Below are 25982 nucleotides of genomic sequence, written 5' to 3'. Positions count from 1 at the left end.
CCTGTAGCCCAATGGTTAGAGGTGGCAGATTCCTGTTCATATCCCTTCTCATCAGGCAGAGGGGGAACTTGAACAGGGTCAGCAGATCCTCCCTTATTCCAGGTAAATACTCTAACCACTGGGCTCAGCGTTATAAGAGAGCACTTTCCTGCTGTTTTGTATGCAGTTAGGCAGACTTTGAACATGCCTATCAGATTGGGTACGGTATGAGAATTAGGTGGAAGAACACCCATCTTCCCCTAGTTTGTGGGTTGCTAGCAGAGATAGGTGCCTAAATGCAGGCTGCAGGGAGATCTTATCTCTGCAAGATGGAAAGGGCTTAGGACACACCCCTCTCATCAGCAGCTCCCATTCGCTAATTTAAGTGGCTACCTACCTAGCCTGTGGCTTTTGTGGATTGCACTCTAAGGTGCCTATCTCTATAGGGAGCTTAGGCACCTACCTCAGGTTTAATGGATCACAGTGCTGTTCTTGAGGCTTTCTACACACCTAAAAGTTAAGCCCTGCTGAACTGAGCATCATAACACCTATATCCTTTTGTGTATGTAGGCCCTTCCTACCAAATATTTTTTGAGACTTTCTCTTCACCTTGCAAAAGGCTTCCTGTTCTCTACAGATCTCATCATTCCCTTCTCCCAAAAGAGCAACCACAGTTTCTTCCCTATAGCTTCTTCTACTCTAAACTTGGTCTGTTTATAGCACCACCCAGCCCTTTCCCAGCTGCATTTCATCTTTAATCACACCTGGCCCACCCTCCGTATGCAACCAGGTAGGTTAATTGGCCTCTTGGACCACATTAATCCTTTCAGAGTCATTATGGAGTACACACCCCATCACAGTAAACTATGCATACTCAACCAACTTCTAATATGTAAATTCTTGCTTGAATTGTCATTTCTGCTTTGGTTGCTGTCCATCACTTCCCTGGAAAAGCTAGATTGCAGATGTTTTAAAAGGAAGTGACTTAACTAACTGTTGCTAGTAAAATGTTCTTCCTTATAAATAGATGGAAAATACTGGAATTGCTTTTTACCATTTTGAAAAGGACAAGGTTTCACCTTTCAAAAAACTATGTATTTTTAAAGGATAATGGTGGAATATAAAGAATCTGTATAAAATAAACTACAGAAATAATGAAACAGTATCATTAAGTAGTACAGATGAAACAAAAAGGCTTTAAACAGTGGAACTTTAATTATCTAGCACTGATAGAAATATCCAAATGTCCCAAGAACCAGATAATACTGAACATACTGTTCACTTAGCTGTTGAGGAGCCTGGCAATTATCTTTCTTCTCTGCACAGCTTTCAATAACATCAGACTTCTGAGTTTTCTGAATAATACAGATATTCAGCATTGTTCAGTTACTTCAGTTTTCTCCATTCTGTTTCCTGGCCTACGCCAAGGCTGAAGAAGAGACATGTAGGGACAGGAGTGAGGGTGGACACTGAGGGTGAAATCTTGGGCCCATTGAAGCCTATGACAAAACGCCCCTGAAGAGCAGAGCCACTTGAGTGAGCTGTGCAAGAAGAGAAGGTCAGGCTCCCTGCATCAGGAAAAACACAGGAAAGGGCCAAAAGGTGTGCTGCAGTGCTCAGACTGTGCACAGATTTGCTGATGGGAGTCAGGTCCGCACACAGACACCTTTCAAGCTTAGTCCCAGAACAAATTCCCCACATATCCCTCATCCCACCCAGGAATATATCCTCTATATATGTTCTGTTTCTAGCTCTGAGGCAGTCATGAAATAGTAAATCTTAAGCCTGTCAATGGTCCAGAGTTGATAAATTGCTTAGTCTTCACCTCAGACTGTGGTCATTTTGGAGGGGGGAGAGGAAACATTTCTCTGATAGGTTTGTTTTTTAGATGGTGCTGCTTGAAGTTGCTCAGAGGTTTGAAATGTTAGTAGTCCGAGGGATTTGATTTGCTGATAAATTAGTCCAAGGTGTGCACACAAAAATGCAGTTTATTCCATGGCTTTGCCCACAAATATACCAGCATGTGGGTGTATGTAATTATATACCTATGTAGTAAACATTTATTTAGCTAAAGCCTTATATAACCAATCATTGCAGTGTTCTTTGAGAGGTTTGGATTTGTGGAATTAATTCAGCTGGAACTCCATTTACTGGTGGTTATGTTTGTTGAGTAGAATAGTATTATTTTAATGCTTAGATAGAGAAAATAAGTGAGACATTCATGTTTTTTCAGTAGACTCCCTAAAAAATTTAATGATTGTAATGGGTTAAAGGAATACCATCAACTCACGATCTAGTAAATTAAAAAATAAGTTAAAAATCGTTTCAAGCACTACATCTTCCCCTGAATCACCCTGATGATTCTTGTGGTTTTATAATGACATTTTTCTGGGTTTTTTCAAGTTTTTTTCCCTGCCATGTTGCCGTGTGAAAAGATCCACATAATCAAAGAAAACTGACTAGTTGATTAACAGGGAAACCATAAAAATTGTATACAAAGTGCTCTCATTGTATAAAAACGTTGAAAGTAGAGAAAAATAATTTGTCAAATAATAATCTTAATGGTTATTTGTAATAAAAATAGCAAATAATATTCAGACAGAAGTGTAATTTTTAAGTTGATTGTATTCCTTTAAGGCATCACTTTTTCTGAACTTTTTCTTTTCTTATATTTTCCCTCAGATAAATTATATACAGTCTTCAATGTTTTTGATGATGACTCAACCTGCTGGACCTATCATGAGGGCATTTTGTCTATGAAAGTAACAAGAAAAGGGGCAGTCATTAGTACTCTGGATGCAGATTGGCTAGAACTAACCACATTTTATTATAAACAAGGATTGTCATTAATTGATTCTTTTGTATCCTGGGAAACTTCTAAAGGTAAGTAAGTGTATTTTTCATGAGATTTTAAACCATTGTGTTTATTTTGCAAAACAGGTCAGATTTTGCTTCTTAATATGGAGGAGCAAATCTGATGTTCCTGTTTGTAAAAATGATGGGTACTATGGTAATTTTTGTCATTGCAACTTCACAGAATGTGAGACCTGATTTAAAGAGGGGAAAAAAGCCTTTCGCTGTTTCCTTGACAGTCATATCTTAAAATAATTGAAATTTCTCTTTTGTTTTACCCATCTCAAAGTTTTCCAAAGGGAAAAAATAGTACTGTATCAATTAGAGCAGCACTTACTGCTAATGCTATTTTATCAAATACTTATTGCTAATAATAATTACATATAGTAACAAAATATTAGGCATAATATTCTCAGAATGCATCCCTAATTCTCAGAATCCGTGTCAACTGCTATTCACAGAAGGCCTAGTCCTGCGATTTGTTGAGCCCTTCCAGTGAATTTCTGAGTACCCTCAATTACCATTGAGTATATAGTGTTATAAATATACTATAAGATAAATACTGAAGACCTGTTCCTGCAGTCTTTATTCCAGCACGATGCATTCTGAAGTCAATGAGAGTGTTTTGTGTGTGTTAGGATGGAAGGATTAGGCCTGTAGGGTGAAATCCTGGCCTCAGTGAAATAACCCACTGACTTCACCGGGGCCAGGATTTTACCCCTAGTGTTTTTCTGATAGTATCTATTAACAAACTGCTATGACCAAATTACTTATACTTTTGTTGCTTATGTACGCCAACAGGGTCCACCTGACCAGTTAGTGCACAATATGCTGGTGCGCTCTAGAATTTACACCCCATCTGGTGCACACTAATGTCCTTAAATTTTTCTCCTTGGCTACTGAGTCTTTTTTATCTTTTCCACTCACTACCACAATGTACTCCTCACTTACTAAAATAAATGTAGTAATTAGAGATGGCCCTAAGCCAAACCTTGCATCTGAACACCCATGAATTCTGGGAAAGTTTGGAATCTGTTCTAGAGTCAGAGTTCTTGTCTTTGGCTCATCTCCAGTAGTGATACCCCTCTTTTGTAAATGTTGTGATGAGGCAAATGTCATTTCTGATCATTCCAGATGATTAGTGCACAAGCATCAGATCACCCACAACTGTTCAGGTGCTTGTTTTGGATAGTCACTGAGAATAGCCACATTATACTTAAACACAACACCATACATTGTAGAAGTTAACATTTAATCCTTTAATCATTTATTATCCAATCAGTAAAATACGACATATAGGTCACTCTAATTACACAGCTAGCTTCTCAAACAATTCATTAAGGACCACGTTTCTATTAATCATTTAAGTAACAAAATTTCTATGTGATTGGGTATTATGTTGGTTTATAGTTTCAAAACTCTTTAAAAGACAAGCCCAGATGTTCACACCAGCCTGAAGTTCCATTTATTTCAGTCACTTGGCAAGAGAGGGGGTTATTTCTTCTTTTTTCCAATAGTAGTTAGCCATAGGGTTTGTTGTTGTGGGGTTTTGTTTTTCATTTGTTTTAAAAGTAGCAAGATTTTACCAATGGCTCTATTAAAGAGGTTCTCAAACTGTGGGTCAGGACCCCAAAGTGGGTTGGGACCCCATTTTAATGGGGTCACCAAGGCTAGTGTTGGCCCTGGGCCCCAGCAAGTCTGAAGCCCAAGCCCAAGCCCCACTGCCCGGGGCTGAAGCTCAAGTCCCACTGCCCAGGGCTAAGGTTACATGCCCCCTGCCCAAGGCAGAAGTCTTTGGGATTCAGCTCTGCACCCCGCCCGAGGTGGTGGGACTCGGGTGGCAGGGCTCAGGCGGGCTCGGTCTTTGGTCCCCCCTCCTGAGGTCGTGTAGTAATTTTTGTTGTCAGAAGGGGGTCACGGTGCAATGAAGTTTGAGAACCGCTACTCTATTACTTCAGGACAGAAACCAATAAACTTGGCTTCTGGTCTCAGCTTTGACACAGAATTGCTGTATTACCTGGAGCAAGTCATTTAGTTCCTCTGGGACTGTAAGCTCTTTGGGGCAGGGACTGACTCTTACTAAATGTTTGTACAGTGCCTATCACACTGTGCCCTAATCTCATTTGATGCTTCTAGCAGGGTCTTTCTTGAACTGGCAATGGACCCTGCCAGTGCCTCAATTTCCCCTTCTTCGAGTTCTCAAAAAGTGCCCCTAACCTAGGGTTACCATTCGTCCGGATTCCCCCGGACATGTCCGGCTTTTTGAGCTAAAAATAGCGTCCGGGGGGAATTTATAAATGTCCGGACTTCCCCCCCCCCATGCAGAGCGCGCGCGGCTAACAGGGCAGCCGGCCGGATGGTGCCACTTACATGGGGCTCCGACAGCCAGAGAGAGCCCCTCCTTCGCTTCCCCTGCAGTAGAGATCACTCCCTCCCTCCCTGCATTCGCAGATCGCCTCCGGCAGTCTGGAGCTCCTCCCCCGCTCCTCCTGCCCAGCGTGCCGGGACGAACGGCTCAGGCCGTTCCTGAGCAAGTTCACAGAGACGTTAGGCGAAGGCCAACACCAAGGGGGCCAAGGGGTCGGAGAAGGGGCAGGGAGATTTTGGAGGGGGCAGTCAAGAGACGGGGGGGGGGGGGTCGGGAGTTCGGGGGGGGCTTTTTTTGGGGGGTGGAGAAGGTTTTGGGCAGTCAGGGTACAGGTAGGGGGTAGGGTCCTGGGGGGCAGTTAGGGTGGGGGGGTCTTAGGAGGGGGCAGTTAGGGGACAAGGGACAGGGAGGCTTAGGTAGGGGGTGGGGTTCTGGAGGGCAGTTAGGAGCAGGGGTCCCAGGAGGGGGCAGTCAGGGGACAAGGAGCGGGGGGGGTGTTTGGGAGTTCTGGGGGGGGGCTGTCAGGGGGCAGGGGTGGGGAGAGGGATTGGAGCAGTCAGGGGACAGGGAGCAGAGGGGTTTAGATGGGTCGGGAGTTCTGGGGGGGGGCTGTCGGGGTGGGGAGTGGTTGGATGGGGCGTGGGAGTCCCAGGGGTCTGTCTGGGGGTGGGGGGGGTGGATAAGGGTTGGGGCAATCAGGGTACAGGTAGGGGGTAGGGTCCTAGGGGGCCAGTTAGGATGGGGGGAGGGTCTCAGGAGGGGGCAGTCAGGGGACAAGAGGCAGGGAGGCTCTCTTAATGGCTCTCCATGCGTCTCTGGACCCTCTCAGCTGTCGGGCTTGGACGGAAACATTGCCTGAGGGTAGTGAGAGAATGGGTTATCGGTGAGGTGGGGGTGGGCGTGAGCCCGGTCAATAGGGGCAACCCCTACCAAGATCTGAGCCTTTTCTCACACGCCCGTTAGAGCTTGACATTATGCTGTTTGGGACCCCTCTTTGAGGAAAGCCTCTGGATTGCAAGTCCAACCGCTACCTCCTCGTGGTGAGAGTCAGTAACTGGCTTGGATAGCCAGGCGGATTGCGGAGGACGAACCCACATCCCACATTCAGTGGGGTGTGGGACAGGGTTGGGCAGCCCTATATGGTGCCACATGAATGCCCCCCTGGTAAGGGTAGCCTCCCCCAGGTACGGGTTGACTCCCCCTGGTAAGGGTTAGATTCCCCCTGGTAAGGGTAGTCTCCCCCAGGCACGGGTTAGTTTCCCCCTGGAAAGGGTAAGTTTCCCCCAGGTACGGGTTAGTTTCCCCCTGGAAAGGGTTAGTTTCCCCCTGAGAAGGGTAAATCTTTTAGCTATGGAAAAAAGTAATTTATATTTTTATACCGGATTGGCGCTGGACCGGGTTAATAACGCCCCCGCTGTTGGCTTTGATGCCCCGGCTGACAGTGTTAAATATATTAGGGGTGTGATTAGGGTCGCTGGACCAATGGATAAAATGGGGTGGACTATAATGAAGTCTCATGAGCATGAGAGTGAGAATCAAGTCCTCCCAGTAGAGCATGGAGAGGAGGGAGAGGAGACTGTTTGTGATGATCATGGTGAGGAGATTTTATCTATCTTACCGATGGTTTTTACAAGGGACACTTTTAATGATTTAACTATGGAAAGTTTTAATCCAGATTTTAAGTATTTAAGTACATTTGATGATCCATATGTTAGCGAATCGGGATATCTTAATGCTCATTTAGTTAATGGGTCTAGTTTATTAAATAGGTTTAGACCAAGTACTGATTTTAATAGGGATCGTAATAAGGATCTTAACAGTACTGGTAGTAATATAAATATATTAGAAAGTAGTTCGTGGAAGGATGGGGTTTTTTATTTAGAGTATCCCGTTGATAGTTTTAATTGTCCAATATGTCCCCAGATATTACCAACATTTGGTAAATGGGCCAAACACATTAATGTGGTTCATAAAAGTAAAGCCATACGAGTTGTATGTAGTAAATGTGGAAAATCTTCTCAATATCATAATATAGCTTGCCACTACCCCAAGTGCATACCCAAGAAGGCGGATACCCCAATGAAGAGCCATACGTGCTCGGTCTGTGGGCTTGGTTTTCATACTAGATCTGGATTGAGCCAACACTGTAGACATAGACACCCTGCTGTGAGGAATGAGCAAAGAAAAGAAGATATGGCTGCTAAAAGTAAGATCAAAGAGGGATCGACTAGATCTCGTATATGGACCAAAGATGAGGTTGCGCAGCTTATACAGTTGGAAAGGAAATATATTGGGAAAAGGAATATAAATAAATGTATTGAGAGCGAGATGAGGACCAAAACGAATAAACAAATATCAGATAAAAGACGAGAATTAGCAAAGAAGAAGTTAGTGGTAACAGGAGATAGGGAGGAAGTGACTGAGGTAGAGGACATTAGAGTAAATATATTAGAAATTCCGCCCCCAAGAGAGAGGATTTTCCCACTAAAAGGACATCCAGAAGTGGATTTAGTGGAGAAAATATGTAAACGGGGAAAACAAAGTAGGGAGGGAAGAGAAATAATAAATAGTTTAGGGGAAATTGAAGGATTATTAAAGGAGGATTTAACAAAAGCTCTCGGATGGGCAATGTTGGAAAAATTATGTTATTCATTAGTAGAGGGAAAGGACCCTAGAAATGAAAGTCAAATAGAGTTGAGGAATAAAGGAAAAGGGAAGATGAGAAAGGAGGGGAGAAGGAAGCAATTTAATGCAATTAGGAGATATGCTACAAAGAAAGCTAAGTATAAATTCTATCAACAATTATTTGATAAGGATAGAAGAAGATTGACTCGCATTATAATGGGAGAGCCAGATAAGGCTAAGTGTGCTATCCCTATGAAAGAAATTGAGGAATACTATGTGAATATTTTGGGAACAATTGGACATGGTAATATGATAGGGTGGCCATCATCCACAGAGAATGCGGATAATGATATATTAATGAGTCCGATCTCTGTGGATGAGATTAGAATAGCTTTAAGAGAAATAAGAAAAGATAGTGCTCCTGGCCCAGATAAAGTAAAAGTGAGCAATTTGTGGGATATTTTTAATTTAGACTCCTTAATACTTACAAAAATTTTTAATATATGGTTTCTAAATAGACAGGTACCAGATGAATTTAAGAAAAATAGAACGATTTTAATACCAAAGACACAAGATGAGGAGGAAATGAAGAAGTTAACATCTTGGAGACCATTGACAATTGGGTCAGTTTGGATTAGAATCTATACCAAAATATTAGCAAAAAGACTGGTGGAAACAGTTAAGATATGTAGTAGACAAAAAGGGTTTATATCCGCCCCTGGGTGTGAGGAAAATATTGCTATATTAGATAATTTGATTAAAGGGGCTAAACGAAATGGGAATGAAATTGCAATAGTGTTCGTAGATCTGGCTAAAGCTTTTGATTCTGTGGGACACGGACATATAATAGCCGGGTTGAGAAGATTTGGTATAGATGAACATTTTATAGATATTATTAGGGACCTTTATGATAATTGCACAACTAGGGTATGGGTGGGTGATGAAGTTACTGAGTCTATTTTAATTAGGAGGGGGGTCAAGCAGGGTGACCCGTTGTCCCCAATTTTGTTTAATATTGCTATGGATCCCCTTTTAACTAGATTAGAAGTAGAAGGAAGTGGTTTTTATGTTAAGGGCAATGGTGTCACGTCATTGGCTTTTGCCGATGATGTGGCAATTTTAAGTAGCTCATATAAAGGAATGATTAAAAATTTGGGTATCTTAGAGGAGTTTTGTAAAAATACTAATCTCTCTGTTAATGTGAAGAAAACGAAAGGCTTTCATATTTTAACTAAACATAAAACCTATGTAGTTAATCCTAAGGATAATTGGCAGATAGGGTCAGAGGAGATTGAATATGTTCAACCAGGGGATTTTGAAAAATATTTAGGAGCTAGAATAGATCCCTGGATAGGTGTAGGGGGACCGGTACTTAAAGAAAAATTGAAAGATTGGAGTGAGAATTTAATTAAGGCCCCATTAAAACCGGCCCAAAAAATATTAATTTTACAGACATATATTTTACCGAAGCTATTTTATAATCTTCTTTTAATAGAACCCCCTTTTAATCTTTTAGACGATCTTGATGTGTTAGTTAGAAAAATAGTTAAAGAGATTTTACATTTACCTCAGTGTGCCACAGATGGGATATTTTATTCTAGAGGTAGGGATGGTGGTTTAGCTCTCACTAAGTTTAGTGTGCAAATCCCAAATATGTTAATTCGTAAATGGAGGAGACATATTGTCTCGAGAGATGATTGGATGGACCTATCTTATCTATATGCAGGAGAAAATCTTGTGGATAAAATATTGTCATTTAGTGCAGTAACATCTCATCCCAAGAAATGGAGGGAAGAGGAATTTTTAAGATGGTCGGAACTGAGATGTCAGGGAATAGGGATAAAATATTTTAAAAATGATTTAATTAGTAATTCGATTTTTAGAAACTCTAGTAAAGTTAAATCGTCAGCGTATATCGCAGCATTGCAGCTTAGGGCAAATATTTATCCTACTAGGGAGACATTAGCAAGAGGAAGAGGAGGTGTGAATGCTCTTTGTAGATGGTGCGGTAAAGTGCGGGAGACTGTTCCCCATATCTCAGGACAATGTTATAAGACTAAGAATGCTAGGATAAAAAGGCATAATAGAGTAGTGTCTGCAGTTGTAGATAAGGTTGGTAAATTAGGGTGGAAGGCAATGATAGAGCCCCATTTGAGAAATAGTAAGGGTGAGTTAAGAAAGCCGGATATTATATTTATAAAAGGAGATACAGCAGTGGTGGTTGATGTTACAGTGCGATGGGAGGATAATGCCGGAAGTTTGGAACAAGCCCACAGTGAGAAGGTGGCTTATTATCTTGAGTTAGAGGAAGAAATTAAAAACTTAACGGGAGGTAAAAATATTCACTTCTTTGGTTTTGTGCTTGGGGCGCGTGGCAAGTGGAGTGAAGGTAATAATGATTTGTTACAATTATTGGGAATGGACAGAAGTAAAAATTTTAAGGAGAGTATATGTAGACTTGTTTTATATTCCACTATTGGTATGATGGCTATATTCAGTGACAGGTAAAGATCCCGGAGTTTCCATTCCGTGTATCTTGCCAAAACTAAATTTTAGCTATTTTGGTTTCCATGCTCTAAATTTTCAAATTTTTAATATTGTTTTGAATATTAATTTATTTAGTGTTATTTAATATCTGTCCTTCAATAGAATGGTTTTAATTATATAATAAATACTTATTAATGGATGAAATTCCAATTTAAATTATTAGTTTATTTAATTACTGGATGTGGATGCGGACTGGCCGCGTATAATAACCAGGAAAGGGCAGGTAGTCACGCCTGTACATAAATAGGGGGTGGAGTCCTGGGGGGCAGTTAGGGGTAGGGGTCCCAGGAGGGGGCGGGCAGGGGTCCCAGGAGGGGGCAGCCAGGGGACAAGGAGTGGGGGGAGGGTTGGGGGTTCTGAGGGGGGAGGGAAGTGGGAAGGGCAGGGGCGGGGCTAGGGCAGGACAGGGGCGGGGCTAGGGCGGGGCTCCTCCCATCCTCTTTTTTGCTTGCTGAAATATGGTAACTCTACCTAACCTCTTTTGCAAATCAAATACCATCCCTTCTTGGGGTCTGGTTTATTAAAGTCACTCAGTTCCAATATCAACTTAAACCAAAACAAGTCTTTCCCCCACTTCTTTTTCTTCAACCCTTTGCGGGACTCAACAGTTCCTTCCAGTTCCTGCTGTTTCCTCAAGCCTCTTCCTCTTAAGGTTTCTGTCCTGCCCCTCCCTGAAGGTGGCTCTATATCCTCTATATCACTCAGTCCTCTCTGGATTCCCTCAAGGAGCCTCCCAATTTCCTGCAAGTCTTTCTCCTTGGCTGTACTGAGGCTTCAGCATCCAGCTTGCATGGGTGCACATGCGCTTGCTTGCTTGCTCTCTATTCTCTACATTCCTCTGGGCAGGGGAGCTCTACCAGGCCCACTCTGAGCTTATCTAGAGAAACCTCCCCATGCTCTTTCCTAACCTCTGATCTAACGCTACTTTAAGAGAGCAAGCTCCTTCTTTTAGGAAGTCCTGTCCCTGGGCTACCATCATGTGATGCCTGGTCACCTGACCACCCATCACCTAGGACCAGATGATAAGGCACAGGTAGGGTTGAGTCCAAATCCCTTGAAGAGTCAGCCCGTCCTGTGACAGATCCTCTGGGTTCTACTATACTACAAATGATACCTTCAAAAGCTGTTTCTTACTAGAAAGTCTGTGGCTTCAGTATTAGACTACTGTACTCTAAGGTATGGTTAATATTTTAATTAAGATGGAATCATGATTAATATTTAAGTTATGTATTTTTCAACTGAATATGATATAAAAAACAGGAAATTATCTTACTGGATTGCAAAAAAAAAATTATGTAGCAATTTCTTTTGCAAGTATTTGAAACTGAACTTTACATACCAAATGTACATTTTTAGTCAAAATTAATTAATACATTGCTATCTTCCTTACCTAATATTAGTAGATTTAAGATTAGAATATAATGCAAAGAAGAGAATATTTTGTAGTAATACTCTGTTAGGTTGAACAGACTTGAACTGCTTGACCTATTTAGCTCCTTGAATTTTACTCTTAAGTTATTTTGTGCTGAATGAAGAGTTTACGTTCCTCTAAAGTGGAATTTTGTCTGTTGCCCAAGTTTTGTTGTTTTTCAGTTGTCCTAGATTCTAAATGGTCAATGTTCTTTTAGAGATGCTTATGGCGGTCGTGTATGAATGAATGGAGCACAGGACTTTAATTCAGAAAAGCTGCTTTGTAAAAGTTCATTGAAGTGTTTCTTCACAGACTCTCACAAACAGTTTATGCAAGACTCAAACTCATTCTGTGTAAAATAATGAAGTATATTAAGAGTGCTAGCTAAATAATATATTTTAAGGTAACTTTTTATGAGTCATTTAGTATCTACTTGTTCCCTGACAGTTCTATCCCCATTGTACCAATCAATTTTTCTGTTTATATGACAATTAACTTTTGCTGTGCATCACTCTAAATCTCTGTAAATCATGAGGCCACAGTTCTAAGCCAAATTCATTCAGTGCATGTGTGTTTGAGAAAAAGCTCTCATTTTTCAGTTTGCAGACAAACAGGCATCCCAGAGTTGCTAAAGAATTATTTTAAAAGGCCTAGAATATAAAAGTGAGCAAGCCAGTTATTTGTGACTTTCATCAGACAGCATGATTAAGAGGAGGAGCTCCCAAAACTTTCTTTTCCCTCCCCCTTAAGCAATAATTCCTGCAACAATAACTTAACTTGGTTCTGTTTACCTGGTCTGATTGATCCTCCCACCTTGCAGGGTCCTAGAACCTGGGCTCCAGCCCGAGCCAGAACATCTACATCTCAATTAAACAGCCCCATAGCCTGAGCCCAAGTCAGCTGGCCCAGGCCAGCTGCAGGTTTTTAATTCCAGTGTAGACATACCCTTTGACTTCAGTGGGAGTGGAATCATGCCCTTAGACTTTAGTAGATTTCTCCCAGTGCTGGAAATAGAGGGGACAATACCTGTTATAATTCATCGAGGAGAACTGCTTCAAACCAAAATTAACCTCAGCCGCTGTTGGCCCACAGAATTTCCACAAGTCTTTACTATTTTGTTCTTATAAAGAACTCTCCCATCGTTAACACCTGGGGAATGTCTTACTTCAGCATTCCACACTGCCTCCTTTGAACAACTGGTGCCTCTGATTCTGCCCAGCCTGATTGTTATATATTGCAGTTGAGATCTTGGGAGTAACAATGCTGGATTAAAATGAATAATACGTTTAAAGAGACAATCTAACATGTGAGTGGGCTTTTCTCCTTCTGATCAAGTGTCTGTAACCCGGGAAAGAGTTTACAAAGGGACTTGAGCTGAATTTAGCTACTGGATTCTTTCTTGCCTGATTTGTTTGTTCTTGACCTCAACCTAAAAGAGTTTATATAATAAGTTGAATATTTGGGCCTCCCAGAGAGCTGAAATCTAAAACCTTTCTGAACAAAAATAAATAAATAAATCAAATGGAATTTAAACGATGTTTGCCTCCCATCACCTTGACTACTTTGCTTGTGTGTTACATCCTTTATCCTCGCTGCTTTTTTTTTTTTTTTCTTTAATAGGTGTTGCATTCTTTTTAGCAGGAATTGTCTTCCTATTTGTCTGTATATCACCTAGTACATTTTAGGCTTTATTGCAATATGAATAAATAACAACACATGTAGCCCAAACAGCTGCAGAAATGGTCATCTGGCTCAGGCCCTATGGAAGTTAAAAAAGAGCATTTTAGCAAAGAAAACAGAAGTATTTCCAGAAGCTATCAGAACAAAACTTGACAGTATTGTGTTTATTAGAGTGGTTGAACTAGTTCCTATTTTAATTCAAGAGAAAGTATAATGAATATTGAGCCACAACACAGTTCACTATTTCTAATGCAGAAAAAGCTATCGTGGCAACATTTTATTTGCTCCTCTGTTTGTACAACTATCTATGAGATATTTTTAAAAATATTATACTCTAGAATTTGTTTTGGGTACTAGCATAAGAAATGGTAAACTACTATCATAGAGTAGATGGACAAAAGGGCCAAATTAATTCCTACTGAAACTCCACTGAAGTTGATAGAGTTTCACCAGGGAGGAATTTGTCCCAAAATATTTTGTGAATGTCGTAAAAAAATGCTGGAATTTTTAAAAATATCTCACAGGTGACTTTTATTTCAAGAAGTTTGTAAAATACACAGGGCCGGCGCTTCCACTAGGCGACCCTAGGCAGTCACCTAGGGCAGCAGGATTTGGGGGGTGGCATTTTGCCGTCCTCGATGGAAATTCGACAGCGGGGGGTCCTTCCGCTCCGGGTCTTCGGCGGAAATTCGGCGGCGGGTTCTTCACTCGCTCCGGGACCCGCCGCCAAAGTGCCCCGAAGATGCAGAGCGGAAGGACCCCTGCTGCCAAATGCTCAGAGGAGGAGTGCTGCCACCTAGGGCAGCAAAAACCCTGGCACCGCTCCTGAAAATACAGAAGACCTATTTGACAAGGTTGAAATATTAAAGATTAAAATATTTCCTAGTTTCGACTGTCTATTTCAAGCACCTACCTAAAACCTGAAGAGAAGGTCTGCAGTTAATGAATTTATAGAATTGAACTGTTTGCAAACCCTAATAAAGTGTATGCAGGTGTATTGTATACACACTCAATCACATACATATATATACACACACACACATTTACACACCCAACCACATTTTGTGTGTGTATGTGTGTGTGTAAAAATTAAACATTATACACTATTTCTATACATGCCTGATAGGCATATATGCCTGTAAATATGTAATTTAATTCACATATCTCCAAAAACAGGCAAGATTTACTACAAATGCAGACCCAAAAAGAAGTAAGATTATTGTGACTCTGTTAATACTTAGCATTGATTAGGAAACCGATGTTTGTGATGGTCAAATTCATACCGTATTTAGAAAATTTATGCCCATCTGGTAAAATTCCAAGTCAGACCAACTGTGGAATTATTTCAGTTATTCTCCAAACAAAATTACAGTATCACAGTATTTCTGCATAACCATAAGTTATGTGACAGAGACACTCTTCTCTTTACATTCATGGTATGTTGGAGAGGATTTAAAGCTGATACTGTATTCTGAAGAGTATTTCTATTTTCTGTTTAAATTTAGTTTAATTTTTTTTAGTTTTTAAGATTCTCGGCTATTGAGGTACCACTACAGAAAGGGCTTCCAGATGGCTCTTAGGAGATGCACTATGCTATCAAAGACAGAAAATGAACCAACATATGATGCACAGCTTTAGTTTGGGCCAGCTGGATATTATCAAACTCTCACAAGAAGTAAGTCAGGGAGGTGCTCTCTGAAACTTCCTTCCCATCAGGAATCCTCCTATATTTACTTCTGTTTCAGGCTCTTCCTGTGGCCAGTTAATATTTTTTTTTTAAGTGATTGTGGATAGACACTGTAATTTGTTTTGTTTTTCTTTAATCCTCTCCCATCTCCAACAACCATATTTGTTTTGGTCATACATATGTCGTTTCAAAGTTGAGCATAGAGTTTTTGTATCTGTGTGCTTCATAAACAGTGGTTATCTTTCTGTTGTATAAGAAACAGAAATTCAAACTCAGATATGGCACTTGCTTGCTAATGCTTTTAATAGTATGGAAATTTGCATTTAATTAATAGCTGACTCCCTGTAGAAAAGGGAAAATACCGTAATTTGATTAAGAATATGACTTCATAGCTTACCAAGTGGTGACTGAGACAGCTGAAAAAAACTTTAAAGATCAATTTATTTGATGCCTCAGATAATGTGATTTCAGTGGGACTATAAGCTGTGTATGAAGTTAAGAAGGTGTGTACATCTTTGTAGGATATGGGCCTAAGTCTTTATAGTTCACCTTACACATTTCCTTGCTTCCACAGGAGACCACATGACCAAATCTTTAGAAGGATTATTTATATATGAAGAAGGTGGTTCAGGAGTTCCAGGTTCTAACAGGAAAGGAAATGACACAATAGTTGTAGAACAATGGACTGTCATTGAGGTAACTTGCTATTTATTTACCAATTTAACATTTTATCTTTAATTTTCTGTATTGTTTTTTCTTAGTATGTTTGTATCAAAGTTAGATACAAGTTTAGTTTGCCTTCTTAGAGTCATCTTTACACAAACAAGACTACCATTAAAAAGAACAAGAGTACTTGTGGCACCTTAGAGACTAACAAATTTATTAGAGCATAAGCTTTCATGGGCTACAGCCCACTTCTTCGGATGCATATAGAGTGGAACATATATTGAGGAGATATATATATACGCACATACAGAGAGCATGAACAGGTGGGAGTTGTCTTACCAACTCTGAGAGGCCAATTAAGTAAGAGAAAAAAACTTTTGAAGTGATAATCAAGATAGCTCAGTACAGACAGTTTGATAAGAAGTGTGAGAATACTTACAAGGGGAGATAGATTCAATGTTTGTAATGGCTCAGCCATTCCCAGTCCTTATTCAATCCTGAGTTGATTGTGTCTAGTTTGCATATCAATTCCAGCTCAGCAGTCTCTTGTTGGAGTCTGTTTTTGAAGTTTTTCTGTTGTAAGATAGCCACCCGCAGGTCTGTCATTGAATGGCCAGACAGGTTAAAGTGTTCTCCCACTGGTTTTTGAGTATTATGATTCCTGATGTCAGATTTGTGTCCATTAATTCTTTTGCGTAGAGACTGTCCGGTTTGGCCAATGTACATGGCAGAGGGGCATTGCTGGCACATGATGGCATATATCACATTGGTAGATGTGCAGGTGAATGAGCCCCTGATGGTATGGCTGATGTGATTAGGTCCTCTGATGATGTCACTTGAATAGATATGTGGACAGAGTTGGCATCGGGCTTTGTTACAAGGATAGGTTCCTGGGTCAGTGTTTTTGTTCAGTGATATGTGGTTGCTGGTGAGTATTTGCTTTAGGTTGGGGGGTTGTCTGTAAGCGAGGACAGGTCTGTCTCCCAAGATCTGTGAGAGTAAAGGATCATCTTTCAGGATAGGTTGTAGATCTCTGATGATGCGCTGGAGAGGTTTTAGTTGGGGGCTGAAGGTGACAGCTAGTGGTGTTCTGTTATTTTCTTTGTTGGGCCTGTCTTGTAGGAGGTGACTTCTGGGTACTCGTCTGGCTCTGTCAATCTGTTTTTTCACTTCAGCAGGTGGGTATTGTAGTTTTAAGAATGCTTGATAGAGATCTTGTAGGTGCTTGTCTCTATCTGAGGGATTGGAGCAAATGCGGTTATATCTTAGAGCTTGGCTGTAGACAATGGATCGTGTGGTGTGTCCTGGATGGAAGCTGGAGGCATGTAGGTAAGTGTAGCGGTCAGTAGGTTTCCGGTATAGGGTGGTATTTATGTGACCATCGCTTATTAGCACAGTAGTGTCCAGGAAATGGACCGCTTGTGTGGATTGATCTAGGCTGAGGTTGATGGTGGGATGGAAATTATTGAAATCATGGTGGAATACCTCAAGGGCTTCTTTTCCATGGGTCCAGATGATGAAGATGTCATCAATGTAGCGCAAGTAGAGTAGGGGCGTTAGGGGACGAGAGCTAAGGAAGCGTTGTTCTAAGTCAGCCATAAAAATGTTGGCATACTGTGGGGCCATGCGGGTACCCATAGCAGTGCCGCTGACTTGAAGGTATATATTGTCCCCAAGTATGAAATAGTTGTGGGTGAGGACAAAGTCACAAAGTTCAGCCACCAGGTTAGCTGTGACATTATCGGGGATACTGTTCCTGATAGCTTGTAGTCCATCTTTGTGTGGAATATTGGTGTAGAGGGCTTCTACGTCCATAGTGGCCAGGATGGTGTTTTCTGGAAGATCACCGATGGATTGTAGTTTCCTCAGGAAGTCAGTGGTGTCTCGAAGATAGCTGGGAGTGCTGGTAGCGTAGGGTCTGAGGAGAGAGTCCACATAACCAGACAAGCCTGATGTTAGGGTACCAATGCCTGAGATGATGGGGCATCCAGGATTTCCAGGTTTATGGATCTTGGGTAGCAAATAGAATACCCCTGGTCGGGGTTCTAGGCATGTGTCTGTACAGATTTGTTCCTGTGCTTTGTCAGGGAGTTTTTTTAGCAGATGGTGTAGTTTCTTTAGGTAATCCTCAGTGGGATCAGTGGATAATGGCCTGTAGAATGTGGTGTTAGAGAGCTGTCTAGCAGCCTCTTGGTCATATTCCAATTTATTCATGATGACGACAGCACCTCCTTTGTCAGCCTTTTTGATTATGATGTCAGGGTTGTTTCTGAGGCTGTAGATGGCGTTGTGTTCAGCATGGCTGAGGTTATGGGGCAAGTGATGTTGCTTTTCCACAATTTTAGCCTTTGCACGTTGACGGACGCAATCTATGTAGAAATCCAGTCTGTTGTTTCGACTGTCCGGAGAAGTCCACGCAGAATCCTTTTTTTTTTTTTTAAATATGCCATCATGTGCCAGCAATGCCCCTCTGCCATGTACATTGGCCAAACCGGACAGTCTCTACGCAAAAGAATTAATGGACACAAATCTGACATCAGGAATCATAATACTCAAAAACCAGTGGGAGAACACTTTAACCTGTCTGGCCATTCAATGACAGACCTGCGGGTGGCTATCTTACAACAGAAAAACTTCAAAAACAGACTCCAACAAGAGACTGCTGAGTTGGAATTGATATGCAAACTAGATACAATCAACTCAGGATTGAATAAGGACTGGGAATGGCTGAGCCATTACAAACATTGAATCTATCTCCCCTTGTAAGTATTCTCACACTTCTTATCAAACTGTCTGTACTGAGCTATCTTGATTATCACTTCAAAAGTTTTTTTCTCTTACTTAATTGGCCTCTCAGAGTTGGTAAGACAACTCCCACCTGTTCATGCTCTCTGTATGTGTGTATATATATCTCCTCAATATATGTTCCACTCTATATGCATCCGAAGAAGTGGGTTGTAGCCCACGAAAGCTTATGCTCTAATAAATTTGTTAGTCTCTAAGGTGCCACAAGTACTCCTGTTCTTTTTGCGGATACAGACTAACATGGCTGCTACTCTGAAAGACTACCATTGAAATCATAAGACTGAATGCTGAATTTGTGTATTTGTAATCAAATCCCTAAAATAGGTAAGTAAGATCTAGCAAATCAGACTCTACATGTAATGTAGGAATTTGATCAAAAATACATGAAAAATCATCTTTCACACTTGCTTAAGAGTGGCTTATTTGTTTTACAGACTATGTAATGTTTGAAAATGTGTTTTTAATTCAATTCTTTCTACATCAGTGGTTCTCAAACTGTGGGTCGGGATCCCAAATTGGGGCACGACCCTGTTTTAATGGGGTCGCCAGGGCTGACTTAGACTTGCTGGGGCCTGGGCCTGAAGCCAGAGCCCCATCACTTGGAACCAAAAGCTGAAGCCCAAGGGCTTTAGCCCTGGGTGGCGTGGCTCAGGTTACAGGCCCCTTGCCTGGGGCTGAAGCCCTTGGGCTTCAGCTTTGCCCCACCTCCACCTGGGGCAGCAGGACTTGGATGGGCTCAGGCTTCAGTCCCCCCTCCTGGGGTCTTGTAGTAATTTTTATTGTCAGAAGGGGGTCACCGTGCAATAAAGTTTGAGAACCCCTGTTCTGCATTCACTTATGAAACATTTTCATGCAAGGCTGCTGACTTAAATAGGTGACCAGTAACCACTGCCAAGTCTTCTGCTTTAAGTAACTAGTTTCTCATTCTCCAATATGGTCAGGTCCCATAATCTCAGAATAGTCCCTTCTGTTCTCAGTAAATTTGATCACATATGAATGTCTTTTTAATCAGTGCTGTTACAGTGTTACCCTTCTCAAGCTCCATTTACTATGACCGAATACACCTTCCACCTTATTTGCCTATAGGCCAGCTTTTGCTATGGAAACATTTACACAGTTTATTAGTGTGGCAGTTCAGCACACTTTGTGAAAAGATACAATTTTATACCCCGCATTTCTTTGGAGTTCTTATTTACTGGGCTTCAAAATTTTCAATTTGCAATCCTCTCAAAAATTATAGTTAATGGAGTTGGGACTCCAATTTGACAAGGAGTGGCATTCTCAGAACAAAATTAGACTGGAACTGTGTGAAATTTTTTGACAAACTTTTTTCAGCAAAATATGCAAATTCAGTGAAACCAAAACATTTGCAAATTTGTGTTAATTTCACTAAACTGTTTCAGTTAAAAAAATATATATATATATATCTGAAAAAGGTGAAATCTTTCATTTTGACATTTTTGAAATTAAACATTTTGATTTTTCTGTTTCAAATGACTGTTTCAAAATTTCCTTTAATTTTATTTTAAAAAGAAAAAATGTTTTTAATTGGTCAAAATTGAAACAGAATGTTTTGTTTGACCAAAACTAATTTTTTTAATTTTTCAGAATTTCCAGCAAACTGAAAAAAATTGCTATCAATTAGCTCTAATTCAGATGCCTTTATACAGTATAAAGTACTGTGTGTCAAATGGGGAAAAAAAATTTAAAATGTAAAGATAATTATTTTCTGGGCAAAACATGGACCTTATCTGCAAACATTTGGCACTTGAGTAACTTGACACACGTGAGTAGGGACACTGAACTCAATCGGAGTGCACAAAATTGAGACATGGTACAAACAAGAATAACTTCACTGAAATCAGTGAAGTTGCACCTGCTTAAACTGAGGTCTGAATTTGGCCTCCAATACAGAACACTTAGATGTTTCCTTTGGCAGCTAGATTTGTTTGTAGTGCACAAAGGAAGGATTTCAGGTAAAATTTTCCAAAGTGCCCTAAATGCCCTTGGAGCCCAAGTCCCATTTTCAAAAGCAATTTAGGCATTTAGAAGCTTAAACCTTACTGACAGTCTATAGGACTCAAACTCCTTGGTCACGTAAGTGTTTTTGAAAATGTTGCCCTTCCTCACAAGAGCTTTTCGCAGCTTTTTAAAAGCTTTGTTTTCATCAGAAAATGTTTGAGAATCCATTAGTTTTCAGACAAAGAAAAAGATTTGAGGTGCTTACATATCACAGTCATTCCAATGGAATATTCCTGACCAGCTCTACAGATGACCACTTGCTTCAGATCCTGAGACAATTGCTGGTGTCTTTTATCCTGTCCATTTTCTCTCTTGCCTCATTTTTTCTCTTTTTTACTTCCTGTTTTCTTTTTTCTTTTCATATATTCTGTATTCCACACACATGCCTTTTTTTCCTCCTTATTCCTTGTTGCTCTTTTACATATTTTCACTGACTCTTCTGCTCCTCTCCAGTAGCTCTGCCTATACACTAGAATAAGGGTGGGCAAACTACAGCCCTCCAGATGTTTTTAATCCGGCCCTCGAGCTCCTGCCAGGGAGCAGGGTCCGGGGCTTGCCCCGCTCCAGCCAAGGAGTGGGGTTAGGGGCTTGCCCTGCTCCGCGCGGCTCCTGGAAGCAGCGGCATCCCCCCCCCCCCCCGCTACTATGCATAGGGGCTGCCAGGGGGCTCTGCACGCTGCCCCCGCCCCAAGTGCCTCCCCCGCAGCTCCCATTGGCTGAGAACCGTGGCTAATGGGAGCTGTGGGGGTGGCACCTGCGGACGGGGCAGTGCGCAGAGCTGCCTAGCCGCGCCTCTGCGTAGGAGCTGGAAGGGGGACATGCTCCTGGTTCTGGGAGCTGCTTGAGGTAAGCGCCGCCTGGAGCCTGCACCGTGACCCCCTCCCGTACTCCCCCTCCTGCCCTCCGAACCCCTCGGTCCCACCCCAGAGCCCGCACCCCCCCAGCCGGAGCCCTCACCCCCTCCCACACCCCAACCCCCAATTTTGTGAACATTCATGGTCCGCCATACAATTTCCATATCCAGATGTGGCCCTCAGGCCAAAAAGTTTGCCATCCCCTGCACTAGAATCTGCAGCTCACGCAGTCATAGGCTGTTAGCGCTGCAGGCCTAGCAAGAGGGAAAAGCAATTTTAAAAAATTGTCCTTTTAAAAATAAAAAAAAAAAGGCCTCTCCAAGTTCACATTTGTGGAATACATTGCACCTCATCCTTAACATATTTAAAAGTAGACTGGAGAAATCAATAGGAAGCATACTTTCATGAACAATCTTGCATTGACGGCGGGAGAAGCGACTAGATCTGTTTTCCATATTTACTTTCTGTGATTCTGTAATCAGAAATCTAGTTTTGATTGGTAATTACATAATCTCAATTTCTAAAGCTAAGATCCTTGTATACTGTTATACTGCCCTTTTCTTTTCTTCTACTTCGTTCCCTGCTTCCACTGTAGTCAAAGCTGCCAATTTCCCCACTCCTCCCCCACTCAGTGCTGTCCTGAAGCCTGATCAGCTGCTTTTTAGTATAAATTTAATATTTAACAATTCAAATAAATGAAGGCAACTAGCCGTTTTCAAGGCCATCCTTCAGGAACTGTAGTATCTTTTGGAATTCAATCTTTGATCCAGGCACCAGTCCCCTGTGCACAGTGTTCAGATCTCCTCCTATATGTACTAGAGAGCAAGCAAGGATGCAAGCTAAGTGGAAAAAACTCTTGATCCAAATGACCTATTTGTGTTGAGATGCCCTGTTAAGAAGCCATAGTAGCACCACTCCAAACAGTACTACATTAATGCAACCTAGGGAACTTTTAGTGCTTTCCAGGAGGATCCACAATGGGCCAGTTAGTGTGCAGCATACTTACACAAAGAAGTATTGTTGATACACAGTCCTGGAGAAACCACACAGGGAAGAAAAAAAGTTGATTGTTTTTATACCTGGGTATTCCAGCGATTTTTGGTGTTGCCTATTTGGTAAAGGCCATTTTTGTGCTCGCCTGCTGGGAGCATTCATGTGTGCTAGGAGCTGTTGCTGGAAAAAGGTGGGAAAATTGTATAGTAAAATAGGTTTCTAAGTAATTAGCACATTTAGAAGTTGACTTGTTCAGTTTTCCATCTGCATAGGTCCCAGATTCTTAGGATCCTAAAATAATATTTTCCTAGATCCTGATAGGTTTTCTAATAATTATTCCTTTAAATGTTTACCTGCAAAAATCATTAGCTTTGAGCTTTACTCAGTAACTCAGTGACATGTTTGTTCAGAATGCAAAGTCAAAAATCAGGTTAAAAAAATCAATGTCATTAAAAATGATTATTCTACTATTATAATCAAACTGGAAATTTTCTGTTAGGCCCCAAGTCAACAAAGTACTCAAGTACATACCTAACATTAAGCACCCAAGGTGCTTGCTGAAGTATCTTGAAGAATTAGGGCTTTAGTCCTAAACCCATATACTGGATTAATACCCCCATCTCTTTGTTTTATCCACCTGTTGTCTATAGTCTGACACTAAGATTGTGAATTCTTTGAGGCAGGGACTGTCTGTTTGTTATATGGGTGTATAGTGCCTAACACAATTACACCCTGGCCTCAAGATGTTATTGCAATAAAATAATAATAATGTCAATTGTAATTTGTTACATTATATATGGAAATAAGGTAAAACTGCAGAGTGCACTTACTGTTTTTATATTGGTTTATTAATGTAGGGATGTGAAATTAAAACTGATTATGGACCTTTACTGCACACGCTGGCTGAGTTTGGATGGCTTCTTACATGTGTACTGCCTACACCGATCATCCGACATGACAGGTAACCAGAAAGTAGTTTAAAGCATAAAATATGCATTTCTGGAATATATTATAAATATAAATCTCAGAGTGTACATTTGTATATATAACTGATCCATATGCAATAAGGAAGAATATATAAATAATGTTAATGAGATTCAGGATGTAAGTAGCTTTATTTAGATAAGATTTTGTGGATTTTAAAGAAGTGCCTTGTGATTTAGGCCATTGACTTCAAATGGTTTTGGATTAGGCCCTGAGACCTCAACTCAGAAAAAAATTTAAGCGCATGTTTAATTCTAAACATGAGAATAATCCCATTCCTATTTAGGAAAGCATTTAAGATTTTTACTTATTCCATTTGACCTTGCTGAATAAGTATGGGATAACTTTTATGGTTAAAGTTAAGCACAACAGTGTTTTGCTGAGTCAGGGCCTGAGAGAATAGAAACATGTTGTTTCAACCACTTAAGAAACAACACTATCATAAAACCAGGCACATATTATTTATAGCAAATTAAGGCGTGTGCTAATCCAGCAAAATTGAGCCTGTTCATCTCCATTGATGAGTGTGCCATGTTTCATCATTATATTCATAGCAAACTAGTGGTGTATTTTTTTGTCGCTTCAAGTAATTCCTTCTCACTCACTCTCTCTCACACACACTTTCTAATGCAGGGGTTCTCAAATTGGGGGTCGGGATCCCTCAGAGGGTCATGAGGTTATTACATGGGGGGGGGTGGTCCAGGGCCGGCGCTTCCACTAGGCGACTCTAGGCGGTCGCCTAGGGCGGCAGAAATTGGGGGGTGGCATTTTGCCGCCCTTGGCGGAAATTCCGCTCCGGGGGTCCTTCCGCTCCGGGTCTTCGGCGGAAATTCGGCGTCAGGTCCTTCACTCGCTCCAGGACCCGCCGCCGAATGCTCAGAGGAGAAGCGCTGCCACCTAGGGCGGCAAAAACCCTGGCACCGCTCCTGGGGGGGTCGCAAGCTGTCAGCCAGTCTCCACCCCAAACCCCGTTTTGCCTCCAGCATTTATAATGGTGTTAAATATATAAAAAGTGTTTTTAATTTATAAGGGGGAGGGGGTCTCACTCAGAGGCGTGCTATGTGAAAGGGGTCACCAGTGCAAAAGTTTGAGAACCACTGTTAATGCATAGTATTTAAATCTATTTTTAGATTAAAGGCTAAATTATACTTTTCAGATCTGCACAGCAGATTTCACCTCTCTTATTCTGTTCTCACAACATATGCAGAATTCTCAGAGATCTCAATGGGAGATCCATGAATGCATAAGTTGGACATGAGTGTAATGCTTCAAGAACTGCTCCAAATAAATGGACTTATTCCAAGTGAGTTGACACAGTTCCTGACTCAACCCCCTTCAAGTGGGAAAAAAAAAGTATAACTGGCTAGTGAACTGTTTACTCAAGATTAGATAAAATCCCTTTAGTACAATTCGTTTTAGACAGGAGAAAGTTTTGGGCACAAAAAATGGCAAATTGGAGACCTCTAAAAATCACACCATTTTTGCTATATTCTGCAATTTCTCATCAATTCTAAGCTTGCTTGCTTTTTTTAAATTGTAAGCCCTTCCTCTTGTGGGGCTGCTGTGTAAAATAACATGCTGTTACCCTTTTAACTCATCCCTGAGGAAAGCTTTCTTCACCTAATAACAGTAGCAGCAAAAGTGTGAACACCCAAGGAATTGTGAATTGCACTGCCTACAAAGGGACCATTTAAAAGTTTTTATTATTTGACCCATTAGCCTCTATATAAAATATTAATTAAGCCTGAGTCAAGGAGCTTTTCTAAAAGATTGGGGGGGGGGGGGGGGAGGGAGAGAAGGACATAGGCCAAATCCTACAGCTATGGAGAAGCTCCAGTACCCCTTCAGGCCCTGGTTTCTCCTCCTTGGTAGTTGGGGGTAGCAGGTGGCAGATTATCTTGAGCTGCTGCTCCTCATCAACTTCTTTGCAGATTTCAGTCCCCACTTGTAACAGGCAAAAGTATCCAATTTATGCTTCATGGCCCTGCAGAGAGAACATGAGGCCACTTAAGCAGGGGGAAAAACAAGGAAAACTAAACACTTCAGAAACGGGCATGTGCTGCAGGAAGTGCTCTTAATGATTCAGTAGGTGGATACTCCTTCTTCTGATTTACTGTCAACCCAGTACCCTGGCATGATGCTTACGTGATGATTCTTTGTGGTGTGCTGTCTTTTAAATAAAGCATAACATTACTGTTACTAATTGTGGTCATGCAAAAGGAGGGAAGTTGCATCCTGGCCAGATTTGAACCCGGATAGTTATATTATGGCTATGTTAAAAAAAAAAATCTCCGCTGGATAAAGTATTTGTTTCCTGTCCCAAATTATTGGATATTGTTTGTTTGTGTGTACTGTTAAGTATATGTTGTGTTAGGGTGTCTGGTGAAGTGCCTTTGGAAGAAACTCACTTAAAATGAATCTGATAGGAACTATATAAATGTAAGTCCCTAAAGGGACAGTGTGAATTGATAAAACTGTTATAAAAAAGAATGTGTTGTACCATCTGAG

At 41.1% G+C, this 25982-nt stretch overlaps 1 protein-coding gene across 1 annotated transcript in view; it reads left to right on the top strand.

Annotated features, from left to right (window-relative positions):
* Nucleotides 1–25982, top strand: part of RFTN2 (raftlin family member 2) — a 58703-nt gene that overhangs the window by 18496 nt on the left and 14225 nt on the right. The window contains exons 6-8 of the mRNA XM_065413834.1: nt 2662–2862; nt 15725–15846; nt 23348–23451. Of these exons, the coding sequence (XP_065269906.1) occupies nt 2662–2862; nt 15725–15846; nt 23348–23451 (427 nt within the window). The remainder of the gene's footprint in view (nt 1–2661; nt 2863–15724; nt 15847–23347; nt 23452–25982) is intronic.

This window comes from Emys orbicularis, chromosome 11 (genome assembly GCF_028017835.1).
Source record: "Emys orbicularis isolate rEmyOrb1 chromosome 11, rEmyOrb1.hap1, whole genome shotgun sequence".
NCBI lineage: Eukaryota > Metazoa > Chordata > Testudines > Emydidae > Emys > Emys orbicularis.
This window is presented reverse-complemented; position numbering and strand designations above follow the sequence as displayed.